Raw genomic sequence first — 24,746 nt, forward strand, 5'->3', positions numbered from 1 at the left:
TATGGAGTAGCATAATAGAAGCCTTTTCTTCTAATACTTTTAGATGGGACTGTACATGGCTAGGTCTAAGGGATGAACCGATATCGTAGATGTTTCATTGTTTCTGGAGAATTTCTATTTGAAGAAATTAAGTCCTCTAGTACACAAGTTGATATTTTGATAAAACAATTAGTAAAATCAATGCGGTCTATCCAAGGGAAGTAAAATACTCTAATACCCCTTTTCCACCAAAAAGAACCGAGTGCTGGTTCAAAGTTGGTTCCACTGGCGATCCTTCTAAGAACCGGTTTGCCTTTCCACCGGCTAGAGAGCCATCACACAGCCTTCACGTGTGACAGTAACGTTAGCGCAGCAGCGGCAAACACAAACACATCAACAATGGCGGATGTTGCTTTACTGTTAATGCTCATGGCTTTGTGAACCTATATTAGCATCCAAATGCAGCGAATCCAACGTGTACCTGCAGCTCCATGTAATTTGAATAAACGAAGGTTGTAATCAAGAAAGTACGTAACATTATTTTATCAACACAGAAAAAGGTTATCTTTAGCATGTAGCTATCTACTATCATGTGTGCTGATAATTGATCATATTGCGCTAAAGTAAAAGTGTATTAAACATTAGTAAACTTAAGGTACATTAACAAATGTGCTGACAGTATCCCAGCCCACAGCCCCTAACGCAAGCGGTACTTAAGTCTAGACCAGCAACGTTTTGGTGCTACTTAAGAACCACTTTTCCTGGTTCAGAGCCGGTGCTTTGGCTGTCGAAAAAGAAAGAACTGGTTCTAAATTAGGCTCTGACTCCGAACCAGCACTCAAACTGCCTCGATGGAAAAGGGGCATAATTGCCAACCTAATAAAGCTATACTGTGATTGGAAAAATTGATGGAGTGTATGCTCCTGTGCTGGTCTTATTCCTAGTTCATTTTTCTACAGTATTAAATCTGAATCTAGGATAATTTTTGATATTTACACTCTGGTTGGTCTGTTTTAAGGTATATGGTTGTTACAATAGAGCTAGTTTTTTCCCTCTAATTACTCTTTTTTTTTTTTTTTTAAATGGAGTGACATTTTCTGGAGTGTAATAGAACATTAGCTCTAAGCATTCAATTTTGTGAGTTCTGTGTTCACAGATGTTTACCAATCATAGCTGATAACAGTTACAATTTTAATTGAGATGAGATAATGATGTGAGATCATAGTTGGAGAAACTCAGGATGACATCAATTTTCTTCATTATTCTCTTTTTGATAACACCTCAGAATGATTTCACCTGTTAGAAAAGAATGATTGAAGATGTGATACGAGTGGACAACTAGCTGCAGATGTGCAAACTAGGACAGCGTATAATTGTTAGTGTGGGTTGCCTTTAGATATCCCAGTGAAGGAATTGGGGCATTTGTGTTTTTGTTCTTTGGTGGTTGCAATAAGTGAACACATTGAAAAATAACAGAAAGATTAAATGACTTCACATTATACTTATTATGGATTACTTAATGTGTGTTCTCTTATGACAATGTATTTTAATCACTACTACACTAATTTAAAAAAATTGTAAAAAAAACACTGGTTGTGGGTCAGTGATGGTCTGGTGAGGAATATCCTTGGATGGTTGCACAGACCACCATGTGCTAGGCAATGGTACTCTTAATGCTTTTCAGTACTGCCAAGTACTGCCCACAGATGCCCTGATCCAGGTCTGGTAGGAGAACACCCAAGCATGCTCAGATGTTGATGGGAGTGCATACAGGCATGTGGGGGCCAAACACACTAGTGACATTCTCAGCTGCTATATTAAAATTCATGCAAATTGGACCAGCCTTTAATTTCAAATTTTACTTTTATTTTTGGTGTGATTTTGAATCTAGACCTCAAAGGGTTGATGATTTTGGTTTCCACTGACCATTGTCACATAAAAAATAACACAATGCAATTTGTACATCTTTTTTATTGATCTACTTGAATACCATTGCTTACAGTTATTTGATGAATTTGAATTGTTTTGATTATGGTTCTTAACTGCAATTAAAGATTAAATGCGTTCACATTATACTTATTATGGATTACTTAATGTGTGTTCTCAGAGTGGGCTTAGGCAAGTCTTCTTTAATAATATGTTTCCTTTTCCACCCAACCTAAAAAAAGAAAAGAAAAAAGTGTTATCCAACAGCACTTTTATCCATTTCTCTCTATACGCAATCTTTCTTTCTTTCTTTTTAGCATTTTATTTAATTTGTAAAATGCTCATTGATATGTATTATATAATTTGTAATTTAGATCTTTATCCATTGGCTTTATCCAACGGTGACAAATTTTCAATTTGGAGTCACAAGTCAATTTTTGGGGTTACTTAATAAACTCTGTATCTAAATTATACCTAGTACTTTCTCAGCACTTTCATAGACCAAAGTGTGCATATGTACATACCTCCTGGGTTCCGTCTTAGGATATATCTTCTAGTCTCATCATATGCAAAGATAAGGAGGGAATATGGTAAGGCACATAACCACCATGATGGTCTATGAGGAAAAAACAGGAAGATCAACAGATTGCAAACTGTGTCAGTCAGATTTTTGATGCTTTCTGTTTGAGTGTGTCAAGGTGCAGATAGATAGATAGATAGATAGATAGATAGATAGATAGATAGATAGATAGATAGATAGATAGATAGATAGATAGAAAGAATAGGGCTGTATAACAACCAATACTACATCAACTCAGAACAGCTGAAATAATTAATCTCTGTTTTTTAATAAGGGGTCATTTTTCCCCAGGTAAACTTACTTAAGTGGATACATTCTAAGTGCCACATCCATGCCTGGACAATATGACAGAAAAGAAGCCAAAGCTGTTTCCTCCAAAAGCCCAAAGATAAGGATTTTATTCCTGAAAGAAAAAAGTAAAGGATGGTGAAGATTTTGTGTTTAATTCTGAAATTTGATCCCTAATTAAATATAACTATTGAAAATGATTTACATACTTCATTTTTTGTTGTATAATAGAATTCATTCTGGTCTTACAGATGATCAAATCAGCCCACTGCACTATTACAATGCTGACAAAGAATGCTGTCTGGCATGTGTACTCAATAATTTTTCTGCTCTCAAAAGTCTGTAAACATAGTATATACATGTATTATGTAGTAAAACAATGCAGATAGTTAAGTTTTAACATACTGTCTATTCTAACCTTGAGCGAAATTTAAAGGACATACCCACTGTTGTCCATAGCTGTCCTCCAAGTCATTAACATATTTATCATCCCAACCAATACGCAATCCTATGAGGTATAAGGGCAGGAATCCATTTTCAGCCAGGATTACAAAATAAGTGAAAAAACCTGCAGCTGCTTGCATCATTCCTAAAATGAGACAATCATGTTGGTTCCATTAACATTACTGTAATCCAGGACTGAATTACTCTTTAGCTTATTAATTCTGAATTATAACAAATCCAATATAGTTTACAGTGTTTCAGTCATCTTACCAATCTGACCATAAGCCATGCTGATGAGCCTCTCATTCACTAGTTTGTCTGTTTTTGGATTTCTGGGCTGCCTTTTCATTATGTCACTCTCAGCACTTTCATAGGCCAGTGAAATAGCAGGCACCTAAAAAAAGGAAGAAAATGTAAGACCAAGAACATTTTTTAATATTAGGCACTAGTAGATCCCTACGCAATGATGATAGCTCAGTGGTAACCCTGTCACATGTGAATATATATATCACTATTCATTTCAGGTGATACTACTACTATACTGTACAACATTGGGAGCCCACACGCCAAAGACATGCAAGTGGTTAGCAAATCATCAAACAATTTATTAGCTTGATCACACAAGTTCAAATTCTTTACATCATTATCTTTCAACTCTTTCCAGGAAACTTTGAGAGAAAAGAGCCAAGATTTGGTGTGATTATGATAATGATTTTTACTAATTTGTGAAATTAGGTATATAATTTGGTTTAAAACCCCATAGTGGGAATTTAGGCAAATCTTCTTGGAGTCCCTTATGACAATGTATTTTAATCACTACTACACTAACTAAAAATTGGACTGCAATTTTTACACTGTTACTGAGAGTATCATTTCCTGTTTGGGGTCAAATGTGTTAAGGTTTTAATGCAGTCTGTCTGTTGCTGCTGCCTGCAACATTAGCCAGCATGACCACTGGTTGTGGGTCAGTGATGGTCTGGTGAGGAATATCCTTGGATGGTTGCACAGACCACCATGTGCTAGCCAATGGTACTCTTAATGCTTTTCAGTACTGCCAAGTAGTACAGTAGCACAGACTGCCCACTGATGCCCTGATCCAGGTCTGGTAGGAGAACACCCAGGACATTTTCCGCTATCTCATCATAAGCATGCTCAGATGTTGATGGGAGTGCATACAGGCATGTGGGGGCCATACACACTAGTGACAATCTCAGCTGCTATATTAAAATTCATGCAAATTGGACCAACCTTTAATTTCAAATTTTACTTTGATTTTTGGTGTGATTTTGAATCTAGACCTCAAAGGGCTGATGATTTTGGTTTCCACTGACCATTGTCACATAATTTTCTTCTCAATTAATGATCAAAATAAGATGCACTGTTGCTGACATTTGTCCTTATTTCCTGTTTTCTGTTGACTTTCCGGACAAATAAATTTGCATGCTCAGATAAATCAAAACTCAATATTGTGAACAGAATTTGTTGATGAATGTATAAAATTTGTAGAATAAGAAGTGAACAAAAAAATTTGTGAAAAAACTCAAAATAGCAGAAAATCAAATATTAAAAAACAATAAACAAAAAGATCCTATGCAGAATCATAGGAAAGTATAATCATGTTACTTTGACATTGCATTACTTGGGTTGATATTATAAAGTTCTGCCTACATTTGCTGATACAGGGATTGAATAACATACACCTATATTGTTGTAAAGGTAATGTTCCAAATGTAATAAAATGCATGCTATGGGCTGCCCTACAATCCAATGTAAAATAATAATAGTTGTAATAATAATAATAATAATAATAATAAAGGTTCCTACCATGTCAGTTCCCAAGTCAATACATAGTATAGTGACAGTGCCAAGAGGGAGAGGAATGCCAGCAATGATGAAAAGGAGGAAGGGTGAAATCTCAGGAATGTTACTGGTTAAAGTATAAGCAATTGATTTCTTCAAGTTGTCAAATATAAGACGACCTAGAGAGAGAATTATATTTATGTTACTTATTTGGCTTAATACAAATCAAACTTGAAAAACATGCCATTCAGTAGTTTTTAACCTTCTTCTACTCCAGTAACAATAGAAGCAAAGTTGTCATCCAGGAGAATCATATCAGCAGCCTGTTTGGAGACATCAGATCCAGCAATACCCATTGCTACACCAATGTCAGCCTTCTTCAGAGCAGGGGAATCGTTAACACCATCACCAGTCACAGCCACAATGGCACCCTGTAAGAAAATAATTTAAATATATTTACTAACTGAAAGGTTAAACTCTCATTTTATTAAAAGTATTATTAATTCATACCTGTCTCTGGCAACCTTCCACAATTATCAGCTTTTGTTGAGGAGATGTTCTGGCAAACACAATCTCAGTGTGGTATTTCAAGATATCGTCCAGCTGCTCTGGTGTCATTTGCTTCAACTCTGCCCCATGGACCACACAGGCTTTTGCCTCTCTGCAAAGATATCTGGTGTTAGTCTTTTACTTATTTAATGAGTTTTAAAACTGTTATACAATGGAGGTATATGCATTTGTCACTCAAATTGGTCCAAATCTGTGTCTATAGCATTACAGGGCCTTCTACCCCCTTGAAAAGAAGAACACATAGGTCAGAATGATGTTCTTTGATTTCAGCTCAGTGGGCTTCACTGAGAAGGATCTGAGCTTCACTCTCTTCTGCAACTGGACCATGTCCCTCACCAAAAAAGCACAGCGGTGACACCATTACCCCTATCTTTACTATATTTTTCCGGAGGCCTACTTGAGTGTGCACTCACCATACATATTACTGTCTGTTAAGGGATGTGCACTGCATCAGACCACAAAACCTTGCAGCAGATAGATCAGAAAGACAGCAGATAATATCATGCATGGCCTACTGTTCCAAAACAGTACCACAAATGTTACCTCAGCCAAGTCAACAAAATAAACCAAGAAACTTTTTGTAACATTGCCATTCTTTTCACAAGCTGCAAAGTCCCTCAATAATAAACTGACTCCTTCCAAAGCTACAAGGTTAGAGACTAATCCCCGTAATCACCAGGCACCTCTTCATTTTATCATGTACTTTTTAATCACTAGATCACATTCTTAAATACCTACAGGAATGTCACTATGCACTGTCCACCTATAGCAGCATTACCTGTCATACAGTTACAGCATTAGACTTAATTTATTCCTAACACTCTTCTACCTTAGACCTCTATAACGATAATGGAGATAAAGTTTTGTTCACCGCACAAACCCGCACTATACTTTACTATTTAATATACGGTATGTTTTACTGTTAAAAATTATGTTTACAGCTGGATCTTGGCAGTAATAGTATTTGATCTTACAACATTCAGTTAATCTTAACTGCTGATTTATTGAAAAAATATTGAAATTTGCAACAGGCTACATGAAAAATCTGTGCTATGGTTATGTTTCATGTATATGAATTTCAATGAAAGTATGCAACCCTTGGCCATATTTATTAATCAAACATACCAGAGGCTTTAGCTAGAGGTCAAGCCTACTAATGAGGCACCACTGCACATTAGACTTAAATCAATCAATCAATCAATCAATCAATCAATCAATAAATAAAGGTAACCTGGGGTTGACATCTCCGACAGGGATGTTCAGGCGAGCAGCAATGTCTTCTACAGTTTCATTGTCTTCAGAGATGATACCCACTCCCTTAGCAATGGCTTTAGCAGTGATTGGATGATCTCCTGTAACCATGATAACCTGGGACAAGGTAAAAGTTTTAAAACTCAAACCAAACCATTACACAAACCATTCCACTTCTATATTGTAAATCTCTGTACCTTGATTCCTGCACTCCGACACTTAGCTACAGCATCAGGTACAGCAGCACGGGGAGGATCAATCATTGATATGAGGCCAAGAAAGCACAGGTTCTCAGTAGGGAAGTTTATGTTCTCTGTGTCAAATGCAAAGCCTTTTGGGAACTGATCATCAGGGAGGTTAAAATGGCAGAAACCTGGAAAGTAAAGAATAGCAGTGTATAAACATACTGTAGTATTCAATCTACTATCAAAATATCAAATAGTCCATTTTCATCCGTGTATTTAATTAGATTTTCTCACCTAATACCCTTTCTCCAAGGCTGCCAAGCTTCACATAGGCATTTTGGAAACCATCTTTCATCTCCTCATCCAATTGTTGTTCTTTTCCCTGAATCATGATGGTTGAGCACCTGGACAGAATGCTCTCTGGGGCTCCTTTCATTATTAATATATGCTCAGTCTCTGAGGAGTTGTGGTTCTTGTGGACTGAGAGCTTACGTGTGACAGTTAAAAGTTTGTTAGGTCTCAAATCAAAGAGCATCAAATGATCAATAAACGGTTATTTTAAGGTTAAATCTAAACACCTGGTATTTGTTGGTGGAGTTGAAAGGGATCTCAGCAAGCTTTAGATACTTCTCTCTTATTTCCTTCACTGAGCCACAGCAAAGTTCAATACTCTTTAACAGGGCAGACTCTGATGCATCACCAGCTGTGTTTCTCTGTAAGGCAATGAACAAAATGAGAAATAATATTATTATTTTAGCGTTCTTGTTCCTTCCATAATAACTAATGACCTTTTAAATTTTGCAAACTTACCAAATGAACATTTGCTATTTGCATTTATAGCTATCAGAAGTATGAGAAAATTGATAAAAATGGCTTGGAAAACATTAAAAATAACCAAAAACTTTTGACAATTAGGCAAACCTTAAGTATTGGAACTTTGCTCTGATCACCAAGGAAGACTGCATGGTTGCACACTCCAGCTACACGAGCAAGTGCAGACCAAGTGGGAGAGCTTCTGTCGAAAGAAGTTCCACTTTGGTCCTCTGTGGTATCTGCTTCATGAATCTGGTTGTCAAACCACATGTGTGCCACAGTCATACGATTCTGGGTCAGAGTTCCTGTCTTGTCTGAGCAAATAGTGGAAGTGGATCCAAGTGTTTCTACAGCTTCAAGATTCTTTACCAGGCAGTTCTTCTTCGCCATTCGTTTAGCAGTTAAAGTTAAACACACCTATAAGAACAAAAATTTTATTATTTTTTAAAATGAAAAATGATAGACAACTTGGTTTTGTCTATTTAAAAAAGACTGACTTCATAAAAATGACTGTGTTAACATTTAATTGGGTCGGACAATCATGGATATTTTTAGGTACAATACTTACTGTGACAGTAGCGAGCAGACCCTCAGGCACGTTGGCAACAATAATTCCAATAAGGAAGATGACAGCTTCAAGCCATCCATATCCAAGAATAAGGGACAAAATGAAGAAGGACACACCCAGGAAAACAGCCACACCAGTAATGATGTGGATAAAGTGTTCAATCTCAATGGCAATGGGTGTCTTTCCACCCTCCAGACTTGAGGCAAGAATAGCAATACGACCCATTACTGTGTTATCACCAGTGTTGATGACGATACCTTTGGCTGTACCTGAGAAAAAAAAACATTTTATTTAAATGAGCTTATCTATCTATCTATCTATCTATCTATCTATCTATCTATCTATCTATCTATCTATCTATCTATCTATCTATCTATCTATCTATCTATCTATCTATCTATCTATCTATCTATCTATCTATCTATCTATCTATCTATCTATCTATCTATCTATCTATCTTTTGTTTAGTACATGACTTATTTTATAGCTATGTATGAGTATATTTTACCTTCCAAGCAATTTGTAGAAAAAAACACAATATTCCTTGTCTCAAGAGGATTTTCATTTGAGAAGTCAGGAGTACGGGTTTGTGGCTCAGATTCTCCAGTAAGAGAGGAATTGTCCACCTACAAGGGCATAAGTATACACATCATTTGTTATCATGTAGGTGCGGTTAATTAATTTTTTTTTTTTTTTTTTAGCTCAGCCAGCTTTTTCATTTATCCTTCCCAAAATACTATTATGGTATCATATGCCATATAAATGAAAATTTATAAACATTACATTCACATTGTTTTAAATTTCTCTGAAGCTGCTTTGCGACAATGTCCATTGTTAAAAGTTCTATACAAATAAAAATTTAATTGAATGTGCACACATGCATTCACACTTTAGCACCACCAAACCACCTATCATATGAACCCTGCATAAACCACATCAAATCCACTTTAACATGGGTAGGACACACAAAAACTCCACACAGACCGTAACCAGAGATCATGATGGAACCTTAAATCCTAGACCCTGTTCAACCCAAGTTGAAATCAATATACATAATTCAAAAAAATGTATTTGAAGAAAATTTGTATCATCTTACCTTGCAACCATGAGCAGCAATAATACGTAAATCAGCAGGAATCCTATCACCACCTCTAATTTCCACCAAGTCACCAACAACAACCTCTTCAGCGTTAAGGCTCTTTTTCTCACCATCACGAATAACCAGAGCTTGCTATATGAGAAAAATGCAGTTAAATGATGGCTGAGATGTGGACATTATATATATATATATATATATATATATATATATATATATATATAATATATATATATATATATATATATATATATATATTATTTTGAATGTTCTTTGTATATTACATGGGGAACAAGATTCTTGAAGGAGTCCATGATCTTTGAGCTCTTAGCTTCTTGGTAGTATGAAAAGCACCCAGTAATCAATACCACTGTGGCCAGGACAATACCCAAGTACAGCTATGAAAAAAGTAAATCTTATTATTTGCTTCATTAATAGGAAAATAAAAAATGAAATGAGTTAACTAATGAAACTAACATAATAAAAGATTAAAATGAACATTTCTTACATTATCGTTCTCTGGTTCACTCTCAGTAGTGAATTGAATTGCAAAAGCCAAGAAACAAAGAAAAGCTCCAATCCACAGAAGTGTACAGAATCCACCAAAGAGCTGTTTACAGAATTTGACCCATTCTGGGGTGGAAGGAGGAGGCGTGAGAGCATTGGGTCCATCACGTTCTAGGATCTCCTTTGCCCGGGAACTGGACAAACCCTTTAAAAATAGGAAAACATATGATTTTAAATGCACTACGAACAAATTAATTTGTTTTAATAAGTTTCAATTAAATTCAGAGGGATAAAACAATTATTTTGTAAAATCTATCAATACTCACTATATTATATCTTACTACAAAGACAAATGAAAGGAAAACCAACATGTCTTGTTAATGTGCTGGGTCACCAACAGCCATTAGTACAGTTTCAACATGCTATGCCATATAAAGAATATACTCCTTATAAAACTGGTCAGTGATGTGGAGTCAGTCATCCTGGAACATCCACTCAGCACAGAAATTTTCATCTAAGAAATTTCTTTTCACTAAGAGCTAAGGTGGATTTAAACACCGAGGCATAATGGAGCACTTTGTCACTGTATAAAGTTACTTAATAATGTCTTTGATTATTATTATGCAGAATTGTCTAATTTTCATCAATTGTCAATTTAAAAAGGGCTCATTTTTGGAACAGGGACTGCTGATATGTTAAATGTGCAGCACTTATTGCTAATTAGTTATTACCCATAGAATAAGGCTTCACAAGTCAACTAGTTACTATTTAGAACTAGTTGACTTGTGAAGTAGATGACGATACTAATATATATATATATATATATATATATATATATATATATATATATATATATATATATATATATATATATATATATATATATATATATATATGAATATCAGTATACAAGATGATTTTATTCCCAAAGAACATCTGTATTAATGCTTAGTTGGGTTTTCTTTTCCAATAGATCTTCTACTCACTCTGTTAATGTCAGTTCCATATTTATTATGGAGTTCATCTAAGGTTAACTTGTGATCATCCTGTAAAGGAAAATATGATTTAAATATTAGTAATCATATAAAATATTTTAATGTATTGCTTTAGGTATAAATGTTATATAATATAATTTGTAAAAAATATATAAAAAAAGCTTTCTTACCAGATCCACTTCTTTCTTAAGTTCACTTAAGTCCTTCCTCTTTTTCTTCTTTTTCCCCCCTTCTTCTGAACTTGCTGCAAGCATGTACTTATCATTTCCTGTCTGGATATAAAATTTGTACAACATGAAAAAGGCCAAAATTCATTTAAAAAATAATAAATAATTAGCAATTACAAAACTCAAAGTAATACATTAAGCACAAAATTCCCTTACCCCTAAGCCCATTTTAAGTTTTTGTCTAGTAACTGATCAAAGTATGCGCTGGTCCAAACAAGGTAGAGAAACTTTTATAGTTTAGCAATTCACCGGTCAGAAGGGGAGGAGTTTTGGACAAAACTGGACGTAGGTCATTTTAATTCCTCCATGGCAACCAAACAGTTTCCCAAAACATCTGGGAAAGTGGTGAAGTGTTTGTGGAAAAGTTTTTAACGTATTGTAGATACACAAAGGGTCCATACAGGTAGGTAATTTAAACTCACCAGTGTGTTTACATGGTAATATACTAATATTACCCACCAATATTATCTATGTATTTCTTGGAATATTTTTATATTTATCACATAAACAAATTCTACATATGATTACCTACATATTACATTACTCCATGTCAGGTAGTTTAAGTAGAATACTTTTTATATCATATGTCAAATTTCATTCAGTAAGAGGTTTTAATAGACAGGCAAGGAACTAACAAGGAACTAACTTACACCCGTACACTATGTAGCCAAACATTTGTACACACCTGATCAATAAACTCATGATTGTTGAACATCCCACTGCAGATTTAGTCACCCAATGCTGCAAGATTTTGGAAGGTGAATGTGGAGATGTTTCCTGTAGGTTTCTGTGCAAGCCACTCGAGTTCTTCTGCTACACAAATAATACTCCATGTCTTCATGGACATCACTTCGGGTGCAATAGGGCGTTGTCATGCTGGAATGGGGTTTGGGCTTCTTAATTCCAATGAAGAAATATGGTAGGAAATTGTAGTCAGCAAACATGTTAATGGAATGTATAATGGATATATATTTTTTAAAAATGAAACATTTATAGGAAAGATGGGAAAGAAAAACAAACAGAAAAAAACGACCATAACCTGATTGCATAAGTTTGTACACCTTTTATATATGAATGGGGTTGTGAATGTGTTCAGTGTGATCCAATCACATCTAGCCTCGTGTCCAAATGTAAATATCATACAGCTGTTATCCATTAATTTATTCTGATTAACTCCAAAAAAATATCAGCTGCTTCTGTGGAACATTTCTTGGTTTCATTTGACTGCTGAATCCATGGACCACAAAGAGCTTACAAAGCATGCTTGTAATGTATTGATCAGGAGAGGGGTACAAAAATAATTATCAGATATACTACAGTATGCAACACAGTAAAGACCCTCAAGAACAAATAGAGAAAATGGAGCACAACCAAGATCAGGACATCCCTCCAAAATGTATAAAAAGACAAGACAAGGAGACCTTCCAAGGAGGCTGTGACAAGAAACCTAAACATTTGAGGAGCTACAGGAATATACACTTCAGCCTACAGACATGGCCTCCACAGACTACTGTACACTCCCCACAGTGAAAAACGTTGCTTTTATCATCATTATTGTAACATGGAGACGCGTCATTATGGTTATTTTCAAAGTTTTTCTCAGGTTCAAATTTTCTTTTTCTCCGTCATTTTATCTAGTCTATGACACTGCAAGGTAAGTTTATTTATACTGTAGCACATTTAACTATCATAAAGAAATAATCACAACAATAAAAACAAGGAAATAAAAAAAAGTTTAAAATGTTACTTAAAATTAATTAAGACACTTAAGAACAGAATAGAAATTGATTATACAAAAAATACAGTGAGATCAGTTCGGACGTAGCACAGTGCTCATTTAGTAAATGCACAGCTAAACAATATGCTAATTGTAGCCGTAAATGTTAAGTTAACGTTATGCCAAGTCGTCCCAAATAAAACAATGCATGGGAAACGGCTTTGGCGTGTTAGTATCAGTGCACTATGGAACAAGCTATTGTAAACAAGCTAATGTTAACTAGATAAGTAATATTTTAATCGCTGATATAGCAGATTCATGGAAAATTACATCGGTAATCAGCATTTTTGCCGCAACTAATTTATGAACGAGTCTGCATTAACTACATTAAAGAGAATCGCTTTAGTTAAAGTGAATAAAATCCCCTACTTAATGGAGTTTAACATTAATTAAACCGCAGCGACACACCTGACTCGTGTGTGTAGAGTAGGTGAGATGTACTGGGAAAGCAGGCAGTGGGTCAAACCACTGTGAGGAAGAGGAGGGGGGACTCAACTGTTTCTATTGTGCAGTTTTTACACAATTATTTAGGTATACATACATAAATATATTTTTCACAATAGAGAGTGCGATATTTTTTTAATTGGGGGGGGGGGGTCCTCGGATGATTTACGAGATTTACGCCTATGCCTGTAATCAATCAGTCACACCTGTGCACGCGCACGCGCGCACACACACACACACACACACACACACACACACACACACACACACACACACACACACACACACAACTGTAATCAATCAGTCACACCTGTGCACGCACACATACACCTGTAATCAATCAGTCACACCCCCCCACACCTGTAAGCAATCAGTCACACCCACACACACACACACCACACACACCTACACCTGTAATCAATCAGTCACACACCCACACACCCACACACACAGAGTTTAAGAGACACTTTTCCTTATTTCAATCATTCATTCAGACATTACCAAAATTCTGTTCATTGTCTTTCTTCTTGATTTGATTTTTGCTTCTGTTTCTGCTTTACTTGTATTTTTGACATAGACCATGATATGCGGTGTGCCAGATTTTGCCAAAGATTTTTGGATGTCTGCCTGGTGCCTGGTAAATCTGTCTGCATTAAACTGTGTACCTGCATTCGCAGCTGGCACTACAAGGTTATATTATATATATATATAATACATTTTACACATAAATTCAGGGTATTAATGTTAAATGATATTAGGAAGAAACCTTGAGAGAAATCAGACTCAAAAGGAAAACCATCCTCATCTTGGAGATCAGACAGTGAGATTATAAATCATTTTCCTTCTATGACTGTGTAATACAGGGCCAAATAGTGCAATAGTTTAACCAGCAAAATTTTAACATGAAGTCTACTTTGTTGAATTTATCAACTGTTTACTGATGCACAAGACTTGTGGATACTGAGTTCTGCTGTCACCTTTCCTGCAGTAGTTCTGTGTTGTTTAGACTGATGACTTTTGCTGATGAGGTCCTGCCATGCTTTGTATATTCAGTCATAATTGTGGAGACAGTTGCTCTTGAAGCACCAAAGAGCTGTAAATCTTACAGATGCTCCTGCTAAATAAGCTTGAATGATTTGTCCCATTTGGAAGTCTGACAAATCACCCATTTCAACAATATCTCAAACTAACTTGTTTATACTGGCATGGAATCTATATAATATATAGCAAAGAAAAATAAATAAATGATAATCACAACATAAGATTTTCCCCAATAGCCTACACAAATAATATTAACTCATATAACATGGATGTTCACATTACTTTGTGCAATCACAGTAGACTAAAAGTTTTGATAGACACACAATGAATTTGTACACACCTGACTCTTCATAAGACTTGGGACTTGTTCAGGCAATTGCAGTCCTAAAACTATCAAAGCAATTGTAGTAGTAAGCCTCATAGAAAAATTGTTCAGTGCTTTAATTACTGTACGGATCCACTTTTATGGATTCAATGGTATGAGCCACAGTAATATCTTATATCTTTAGGCTGTCCATTTGGGGCCATCCTCAGCAACAGGGAGTGTTTTCCAAGTGATTGGAACTCTGAATGAATGTAGGGCATCAGGATATCTGTTTATTTAAGGCTTAACTAAACAAATATGTGAACCAGTGGATTGTGCATTAGATAGGAGTGTTGTTATCTTTTGGAAGCTGCATTCTGGACTAACTGAAGCTTGTTAATCCTCCTACTGGATCATTCAGACAGTTAGAAAATAAGGCAATAATCCAACAGAGAGGCAGCAAGCACGAACTTGTTCCTTCCTTAATAATCCTGAGATGAAAGAATGCTGTCCTATTAAAATTATCTATATGCACCTCAATTGAAAGAGTGAAGTCTTTTATGTAATAATCTTATTAAGGTCTTGATAACACCATGTTTAGAGAACCCACCATTTATATTTACAAAAGGATAATGATCAGTCAATGTTTTTTTATCATCTTGAAAAATGGCATCATTTTTGGAAAAAACATTTGGATGTACCTGATCACATACTTGCCAGCAGTAACACAACATCGTACGCTAATGAATGGGCCTCCAGAATACCAACATTTGGCTATCCAAATCTTCATAGATTCACCCCATTTGGCAGACCAGACAGTCAAAGATAGGAATAATGTGAAGAATGATTAATCAGACTATATCACTTGTTTCCAGTCGTCAGCTGTCCAGGATTTATGATAACAGTTTTTTTTTTGTTGCAATTTTGCATTTGTGTCTGTGATAAATGGTTTAGCAATTGCAAGTCTTCCATGGATGTTGGCTTTGTGAAGTTCTCTTTTTTGTGAAAACAGGGTCTTTAAGGTGGATACTGAGTTCTGCTGTCACCTTTCCTGCAGTAGTTCTGTGTTGTTTAGACTGATGATTTTTGCTGATGAGGTCCTGCCATGCTTTGTATATTCAGTCATAATTGTGGAGACTGTTGCTCTTAAAACACCAAAGAGTTGGGCTGTAAATCTTACAGATGCTCCTGCTAAATAAGCTTGAATGATTTGTCCCATTTGGAAGTCTGACAAATCACCCATTTCAACAATATCTCAAACTAACTTGTTTATACTGGCATGGAATCTATATAATATATAGCAAAGAAAAATTAATAAATGATAAACACAACATAAGATTTTCCCCAATAGCCTACACGAATAATATTAACTCCTATAACATGGATGTTCACATTACTTTGTGCAATCACAGTAGACTAAAAGTTTTGCCAAAAAGGGTAATGCTACTGGTGAATTAAACACTGCAATAAGAGATCTCCATTGAAAAAAATCTTAGGAAGGAAACTCATTAGACACATCTGCTGGTTTTATAAATCTTTCTTGATGTCTATATACATAAATGCTGGTGCTTCATCAGAAGGAAGATGACTAAAGAATGAAAAGACCAAAATGTGTAATGAAAGAGATAAATGGTAAACTTCTTTTGCTTGAGTTTACATGCAAAAGACACACTAAAGACAATATAGATAATACCCAACATGTTTCTCAACAAAAGAGGATCATACAAAACATGAAAATGGAAAAGAATCATGACAAAAACTCTACAAATGAACAAAGGACATTAAAATAAGTAACCAAAATCACAGTGAATTAGTCTAAAAGGTAAATCATGTATCTTTCATCACATAATCCAAAATTACAGTAACAAGGTCCTTGAAATTGTTAAAAAGATTTAAAATTGTACTGAAGTGGCATAAAGAGACCAAGTTGTAAGTCAAACAAGAGAAATATTATTTCTTGCACCAGACCCTCAGTTTCTTGGTCATTGGATATCAGCACAGGTCATTGAGATGGACCCAAACTTAAATGACTGCTGTTCAGCAATGGGAAGTTTGCAAATTGGTAAAAGGGCTGAGATCTTTCCAAAGACTTTGCAGTTATTACCTCCTCTAAAGCTTAAGGGTTTTTCACAGATTGCTGGTCCTCTTCATTGTACTGTTTCATTGTTAGAGTCTACTGATTTGGCAGTGATTTGGCAGGGTTTGATGATTTCCACCTCTGAAGCAGTGGGACAAGCTCAGAGACAATGAGCAGTTACTCTACTCTGTCACTGAGTATGCCAAGCAAGGTGAACGTCACCAACTCCTCTTTCTATGTTTCCCGAAAGAGAAAGTCCTTCAAAATATCCATAATGACATGGGGCACCAGGAAATAGAGTGCACTCTGGATTTGTTAAGACAGAGGTGTTTACTGAGTAGGCATGTGTGAGGATGTGGAACACTGTATCAAGATGCCACAACTTATGATCCAAACACTGATGAAAGTGTTCATCACCTCAAGAAGTGGTAGCAGTGTATTTTTCCATTCTGGAACCAGCATCAGATGACCATGAAAATATTTTGATAAAAATTGTTTGTACCAAGTTCACCCAAGCATTACCTGTACATCAACAGAAAGATAACATGACTGCCAAAACTCCTGTTAAAAAAAATTATTCACGAAGTATGGCGTTTACCTGTAGAAGAGATTGTGCTGAAATGAGTAGGACTGAAGCTATGGAGGGGTTATCAAAGTTTGATCATGATCACTGTACTTAGCCCTGAGCATAAAGGGATTGTGCCTCCACCAGATATAGCCAAAGAGACAAGACTGGGGTGCTCTAACCAGCATTGTTTAGTGCTTAGTCACTCAGTCCAGAAGCGTTTCCCCGAGTGCTTGCAAGTCTTGGTGCAATTTTCTTGAGATCCGCATTAATCACTGAAGGAGTTGGCTATAGAAGCGGAGAATGAAGCCGAGTGCTCACCACTTTAATACAATCAGCCATAAAAAAATACAACCCGTCCCTACAGTGGTTACACACATGCACAGATAGGCATGCAGAGAGGAAAAGTCTGGGCACATTAAAGATGTGATGAGATGAGTTAAGCTGATAATGCTTGAGTTTAAAATAGGAATAGAAATGTTCTGTTCTTTGTGTTCTGTATGCAGGTGATGTTGATTTTATATTGGCTACATTACTATGTTTTGTGTTCTAAGAGGTGTATTTGAGTTCAGAACAAATAGAATACACATGTACTGTTCTGAAATGTATAGCTGTAATATGAAAACAAGCATCAGCATTTTGTTATAACACAAAATATGTCTAGATAGAAAAGAGCAGCCTAAGTAGATGGTCTAACTGAGTTAGTGTGTGCAGATAAAGAAGTTTTATTTCACTGAGGCAAATTGTCGTCTGTGCCACTGCATTATTTTATAACAATTCTATGTGCTTGTACTGTATTGTTTTGTATTTTGTATTATATATATTTTATGTTGACTCAGTATTCCTGCCCAAATTTAGCATTTGATGCTCAGATCATTTAATTTACCATGAATTTATTGAAAATCAGCAAAAACCTGTCTAACACCTAGCGTCTCCTCTCTTTGTATAATTTACTGTTGTTTTTTGGCCTCAAGTGTGTTTTGACCATTAAATCACAGCCAAAGTATGTTGTGTTTTTGCCAACAATGCTGAACTGAACTGCACTTTATAGATTAAAAGGCAACTTAAACTGATTCAGTGTGATCATCTAAATAAAAAGTGGAAATTAAACAGAATAAAGATCACAACATTAAAAGCAGATGGAAATTAAAAGATTTTTTTATTATAAAATGGAAGAAGAAATTAATTTGTAATTAGCTCTCATCTAGACATTTAATTAATTATACAAAATGTGATAAAGCAGTAAAGTAGTAAAGAGAATTTCAATTGCTTAAACAAGATCACTCACTCCTGTTTTAATTAGACATCTATTAAGGTTTAAAAAGTAGAAGAATTAAAAATGTACAATGAACCTAACTGCAGAAGTACTAGACAAAAGTGTCTCATTCTCTGCCTGTGATCCTTTTGCCATCGTAACTATTATGCATCACCAGAACCTGCTTTCTTATTTGCAAGAACCAAATTTTATTTTCTAAATAATTTAGTTGGCTACATAATATTTTTCTTATTGTGATTCAGTGAATTTAGTGACTATAAAGATGAGGATGTAAAAAAATGACAGCAATCATCTCAACAATCAGACATATAAAAGCAGAAGTGTGACACCTGATGGGTTTTAATACAAGTCTTCTGTAAATCCTGAAGCATTGGTTTTTAAAAAGTTTTATTCAGTACTTGTGAATGATTTATAAACAAAGTGGATGCTCGGTGCTTCAGAAGAGTGAAAGCCTATGTATCAGAATGTAAGATATTTTACTCTTGAGAGATTTTAAATCATGTTAAAAAATATGATACTGAGGAATTTTTCTGCAATATTATTTTTTTCTTAGTAATCTTTTAAACTTTTCCCCTCAAAATTGTAGATGTGGGGATGTTTGAAATAACCATCCTTGGTCTTTGCAATAAATGTCTTTTTTTTCTTCTTCAAAAAAATAATTTTTATAAAAATTATATTTAATTGTAGAAATAATTGACTTGTGTAAGTAGATTCTTCTTATCCAGAGTCTTCCTCCATTTCATTCTTTTCTCAACAGTCCTCTGCAATGCTTTGTCATCCGCCAGTAACTTGTATCTATACAAAATAAAAGATGTTATGCATAAATACACATTATAAAAGGTATTAAAAAATATATATATAAAAAAAAATAAAAAAACAATAAACAAAAAGAAACCAATGCATATGTGGCAAAATATATAAAAGTATTTTTCAGTATTTTATAAAGGTGCACAAATATTAATTAATACAATAATTACATTATGAAATACTCACCAAAAACGCAATTTTCCATTCTCCAGTTAGGGACGTACAATTGACCTTTATTGGTGTTTCTAAAAGCATTCTAACGTATGTCACTAAACCACCATCTTACCTGTCTGAAGGGGAGGAGATCTGAATAAAGGTGAATCACAACAAAAGACTTCCCTAAACATATCAGAGCTAGAGGAACTGTTTGTGTACAAACATTTAGGTATTTTAGACACACCAGGTGTCTAAGCAGGTAGGTCATTTTAAATGGTCAATGACAACCATCTTAACCTTATTAACGTATGTTTTAATGCAGTGATTCAAACTTATTATACTGTTACTGAACTAATACAAGCTCTGGTTCATTAGAACTTGCAATTTGGAGTAAACCTTCATGATAAATCATTTGATTGATTTGATATTTTTTATAAGTGAAATAAGATCAGTGTAACAGGTTTAAAAATGATGAAGGTTTTCTGATCATTCATTCTTTATTCTTTATTTTTATTATATTCTTTTTTCCCTTATTTTTGTTAATGAGAGTGTGACATATATGTTTAATTCTCACTGCCTGTACACTCACTGATAACCTGGATGTTTTAGAAATATTGTAAATATGACAAAAACAATGAGATTAACAAAATAAAGACTTAAAGCATTTTGATGTCAGTAACAGGAATCTCTGGGATGTAACTCTAATGATGGCATTAACTATTGTAGCTATTTGTTAAAGAGTTTGTCTCCAACTGATGAACTTCACTTCTGCTGGAACTGGAACAATGAGGGTGGAGACAAGCACATAGCACAAAGAATACTATAAACAGAAGAGCGTTGGGTGAGCTGTTTGTGGACAAATTTAGGGATTCAAAGCAGGGCAAAACTGAACCTCCCCACTTCAGTTCAGACTGATTATGAAACACCACTTTAACAGAACACATCACAGGCACAAGGTGAGTGAATTTTATTTTAGTAAACTATTTATATTCAAAGGCTTAACCGATCATTCAATACTTAAACTGGTTCGGGAAGGGTTTAAAGAAATTCTTAAGAGATTAGCCTGGTGAAAAGCAAAATAAACTCTGAAGGGACATGAAGATGTAAAATTCCTGCTTTGAACCTTTTGTGAAATTTCACAAGTAAGTCAAAGAAGTGAAAGAAATTATTAGAGTATGATTAGTGTCCCACAATCTTTGCTTGTTATACATTGCTATAATCAGTATTTAATTTTTTTTAAAACAAATCTTAATGTAAACATTTTTTTTAGGTTTTTCTCAGTATTGTGCTACGTATTTAAATATCCATGTGATTGTAATAAACCCAGAGGAAACTGCATTGGGGATTTTCAATGTAGCATTTAGGTATCAGCTTTGTCATAAATATTTTTCTTTTCCTTGTGACAGAAACTGTGACCAGTTTTTCTGAGATTCAAAACCGATATTTTAATTTGGTTTGTGCAGAATAACATTTCGATCAACTGCACTGCATCATTAACCCGGCAAATGTGGGAAATGTGTGTGACATTTTACAATCGCTTTTGCAAAAACTCAGGAGACATATGTGATATTACTGGGGTCTTTTCTCCCAGCTCCCAGAAAAAATGCTGAGTGACAGCAGACGTAAGAAGTCACCTCTCTTTTATTTCATACAGACCAGAGTCTATGGGATATTTACTTAGTGGGTAAAGGAATATAGCAAGTACTGTATAATCAATAGAAATTCCTTTATAGCAGGTTATACAATTTATAATTACATTTATAATTAAACATTTATAATGATTTCTATCCTTCAAATGTTTTATTTGAAAAACGTTTCAAATGATTAGTGAAATAACTTGGAATGTTTGGATACCTTTAACATAAAGGTTATAAAACCTACAGCTAATGTAAAAATACAATTATATATATAAATAGACATTATATATTATAGAAGTGGGGACTTGAGTTGGACAAAACTCAAGCTAAACTCAATCTCACTGCGCAATCTGAACTTAAAACAGAACATTTCTATAAGATTCCCCTTGGCTCCATCATTCACCCATTATGGCCTAAATTTCACTTTTATGCTGAGAACATACAATTTAAATCTCTACCACAAACCCCCTTTTACCTTTATTTTAACAAACTGCATTAAACACTGGCCACTGAATTTTCATCCTATGTTTCTCCTGTCAAGTTGATGATCTCTGCCTTGATACATACAACATTCCTTCCTCAACAGCCTGAGATCTCTGGCTTTCCCACAGTTCTACTCTTTCTTTTCCTAACAGTAACACTATATCCAAATTAGCTTACTTCCACCTTTGTGGAAAGTTCCTTATCTGTCTCTGCTCTCTATATGCAGAAAAAATAATATTTATAATGATATTTGTTTGCTTATTTATGTATTTTGTGTTTTTGCTGTTGCTAACTCTGATTGTTTTCTGATTTAATGATGTGTCTGAATTCTGACACTTCACATGAATTAATGTAGTTTCATTATTTGCTTATTTATTAACAGAGCCTGCGTTTGCATTTGACTTCACTGTCTTACATATCATGTAATTATATTGTGAATATTTCTGGACTTAAAATGCTGGAATATTTCTGAATATTTCTGGACTTTAATTTATAAAGTTATTCTTGTGTGTGAAGGTGTGTATACATAATACTACACCTGACCATGTGTATTAAGAAACCCCCAGTGGTAGAAAAGTGGTAGAAACTGATTATGAGTTACTCACATCCGATTTAATCCCACTTAATAATTTCAGTATCGTTGGCAGAGCCAATACTTCCTGCGGTGCTGACAACATAATATAAAGTATAAAATAATACAAAAGGCTCATATGAAAATTGATTGGAATGATTCAGAGTGTGACAGATCCAGTCTTGCTGGAAGGTTTGGCACAAGTATTTCAAATTTAAATTAGCTATAAATGTAATCTGGTGATCCAGTGGCAGGATCACGTGCTCAGATTCATGACACAGGTTCGATTATCAGGCAGGGAACACACCAAGCCACTAAAGGGTTAATTGTCAGTGCTTTGACCCAAGCCTGGACAAAATGGGAGGGTTGTGTCAGGAAGAGCATCTGGTGTAGTACCTGTGTCAAAATAACAGCATGTATATAAACCAACATCAGTCAAATCAAGTAACTTGTGGTTCTCTTGTGGCATACAGTCTAATTTCTTCAATATTCTTGTCAGAAACACGTGTCCTTTTATTGTATAGGTCGTCTTCAACATCAGCATTTTAAAGCAAATATCTTCATTAATTAAGTCTTTTTATAAGATAAATATAATATGTACTATCTATTTCTTGATTATTGGTGGAAACAATCAGGGTTTTTCACTCTGCTGAATTTGGTTGGTATTTAGAAGATTATTAAGCTGTTTTAAGGTATGCTTGTAATGTAACCAGGGCAAATGTACTGGTAAACTTATCATTTCTTGTGGAAAAAGATATGATGCTAGTTTTATACTAGCATTCAGTACACAGCTGATTGTGTCCCAGCAGTACACAGGGCTCTCAAGTTTTAAAGACAGCAACCCCCCCCCCCCCCCCCCCCAAAAAAAAAAAAAAAAAGTAATGGGGGAGTTGTTCTTTTTGGTAAGGATCACTGACTATTTGGTTAATTTCCATTTATTCATTTGTGTGTTTGTGTGTGTGTGTGTGTGTGTGTGTGTGTGTGTGTGTGTGTGTGTGTGTGTGTGTGTGTGTGTGTGTGTGTGAGTGTGTGTGTGTGTGTGAGTGAGTGAGTGAGTGAGTGAGTGAGTGAGTGAGTGAGTGAGTGAGTGAGTGAGAGAGAGAGAGAGAGAGAGAGAGAGAGATTATGACTGGTGTTGTTTATTGTGTTTGTTGCCTTTTTGGACTCCTTTATCATTTATAATGTAGCTCCCATTTATAACAGTTCGGCTCAAACCCAGTCATTTATAGGGTCATGATTGAGGACAATGTCCCGTCCAGAGACAAGCTGTTTCGTGTTGAGGTTTTGTTCAAACCGACCATCGAAAATACCCTCTCTAATAAATATGTTTTTTTTTAATTGGTTGTTGCGTTAAATCTTACCCATATACAATAGTGCTATTTTCTGGTTGGCTATTGTGTAGCCTCTTTTTTTGATTGGCTGGTAAGTGTCAGGCTCGACTAAGAACTGAGACGCGCTTGATTAGAGACAGCGGTGCGGACTGATACGTTTTGGGCGCTGCGGCATGTTAAATATATGATAAATAGTCAAAAAGTTTTTCTGCGTGAGAAATACGATGCGTGGCGGGAGAGCGTGAGAAAAGACCCAAATGCGTGACTGTCACTCTCTATGCGTGACACTTGACAGCCCTGAGTACATGATTTCCTGAACTAATGGCTGGTTATTATGGGGCAGCGTGCTGTATAACTTACCTGCTCTTCCATGCATTCAACTAAAGAAACATGAAGTTAACAGAATGCACAGGAAATATATATCAAAAATGACATAGTTTGGGAATGACATCCCTTCGAAAATAACTTGTGGTAAGTCTTATATCATGTTTCATAGGATGGAGATTTGATCACAGAGTAGTTAGGGTGGGGCAGTTTAAATTCATCTATTTGTGCGGTAATGCTGATTTATCTAATTCTGTAAAGCAGATTCTGCAACATTTAGTTCCAGTTGAATCATCTGATTAGATTAATCAAATTAAGCAGTGTTGATGTTAATATTTAACAGCATGATACATTTCACACTTTGAACCTCTCTGCTTGTCTGGTTCACTATGTATAACACCACGTTAAAGATAGCTTTGCATTTAGAGACACATGATTCAGTCTGGTATAACTCCACAGTGGATTAATGTATCCTTTATAGATGAATTTCTTTTTTGTGAACATTTTCATTACGATTTGTACTTTAATTGAATGAAAATATTGTAATTAATTTTTCACTGTTTGTCCTCTCACTGAAATATGACATGAAATATTGTTGCTGTTGGTCGTTATGTCCTTATATTTACAGCTACAGTATGGCATTTGGCAGACAATCTTATCCAGAGCAACTTTCATTTTATAAAATTGAGGGCCTTGCTCAGGGGCCTAGCAATGGTAGATTGGA

At 35.1% G+C, this 24,746-nt stretch overlaps 1 protein-coding gene across 3 annotated transcripts in view; it reads right to left on the bottom strand.

The window, feature by feature from the left end:
* Positions 1 to 1,932: 1,932 nt before the first annotated feature.
* LOC113649012 (sodium/potassium-transporting ATPase subunit alpha-1) overlaps positions 1,933 to 24,746 on the bottom strand; it is a 31,162-nt gene continuing 8,348 nt past the window's right edge. The window contains exons 1-22 of one of the 3 annotated variants that reach the window (XM_027156568.2): positions 11,915 to 12,066; positions 11,173 to 11,274; positions 10,994 to 11,053; positions 10,009 to 10,212; positions 9,785 to 9,898; positions 9,501 to 9,635; positions 8,913 to 9,030; positions 8,405 to 8,673; positions 7,945 to 8,253; positions 7,602 to 7,736; positions 7,318 to 7,510; positions 7,036 to 7,211; positions 6,819 to 6,955; positions 5,528 to 5,678; positions 5,280 to 5,448; positions 5,042 to 5,196; positions 3,488 to 3,611; positions 3,217 to 3,362; positions 2,983 to 3,113; positions 2,787 to 2,888; positions 2,430 to 2,521; positions 1,933 to 2,137 (exon numbers count right to left, since the gene is read on the bottom strand). In XM_027156568.2, coding sequence (XP_027012369.2) covers positions 2,109 to 2,137; positions 2,430 to 2,521; positions 2,787 to 2,888; positions 2,983 to 3,113; positions 3,217 to 3,362; positions 3,488 to 3,611; positions 5,042 to 5,196; positions 5,280 to 5,448; positions 5,528 to 5,678; positions 6,819 to 6,955; positions 7,036 to 7,211; positions 7,318 to 7,510; positions 7,602 to 7,736; positions 7,945 to 8,253; positions 8,405 to 8,673; positions 8,913 to 9,030; positions 9,501 to 9,635; positions 9,785 to 9,898; positions 10,009 to 10,212; positions 10,994 to 11,053; positions 11,173 to 11,274; positions 11,915 to 11,944 — 3,081 coding nt within the window. In that variant the 5' untranslated portion in view covers positions 11,945 to 12,066 and the 3' untranslated portion in view covers positions 1,933 to 2,108. Of the gene's footprint in view, positions 2,138 to 2,429; positions 2,522 to 2,786; positions 2,889 to 2,982; positions 3,114 to 3,216; positions 3,363 to 3,487; positions 3,612 to 5,041; positions 5,197 to 5,279; positions 5,449 to 5,527; positions 5,679 to 6,818; positions 6,956 to 7,035; positions 7,212 to 7,317; positions 7,511 to 7,601; positions 7,737 to 7,944; positions 8,254 to 8,404; positions 8,674 to 8,912; positions 9,031 to 9,500; positions 9,636 to 9,784; positions 9,899 to 10,008; positions 10,213 to 10,993; positions 11,054 to 11,172; positions 11,275 to 11,385; positions 11,480 to 11,914; positions 12,067 to 24,746 lie in introns of those variants that run through there. The other 2 variants (XM_027156571.2, XM_047803060.1) reach the window with 2 other exon arrangements.

Source organism: Tachysurus fulvidraco, chromosome 18 (genome assembly GCF_022655615.1).
Source record: "Tachysurus fulvidraco isolate hzauxx_2018 chromosome 18, HZAU_PFXX_2.0, whole genome shotgun sequence".
NCBI lineage: Eukaryota > Metazoa > Chordata > Actinopteri > Siluriformes > Bagridae > Tachysurus > Tachysurus fulvidraco.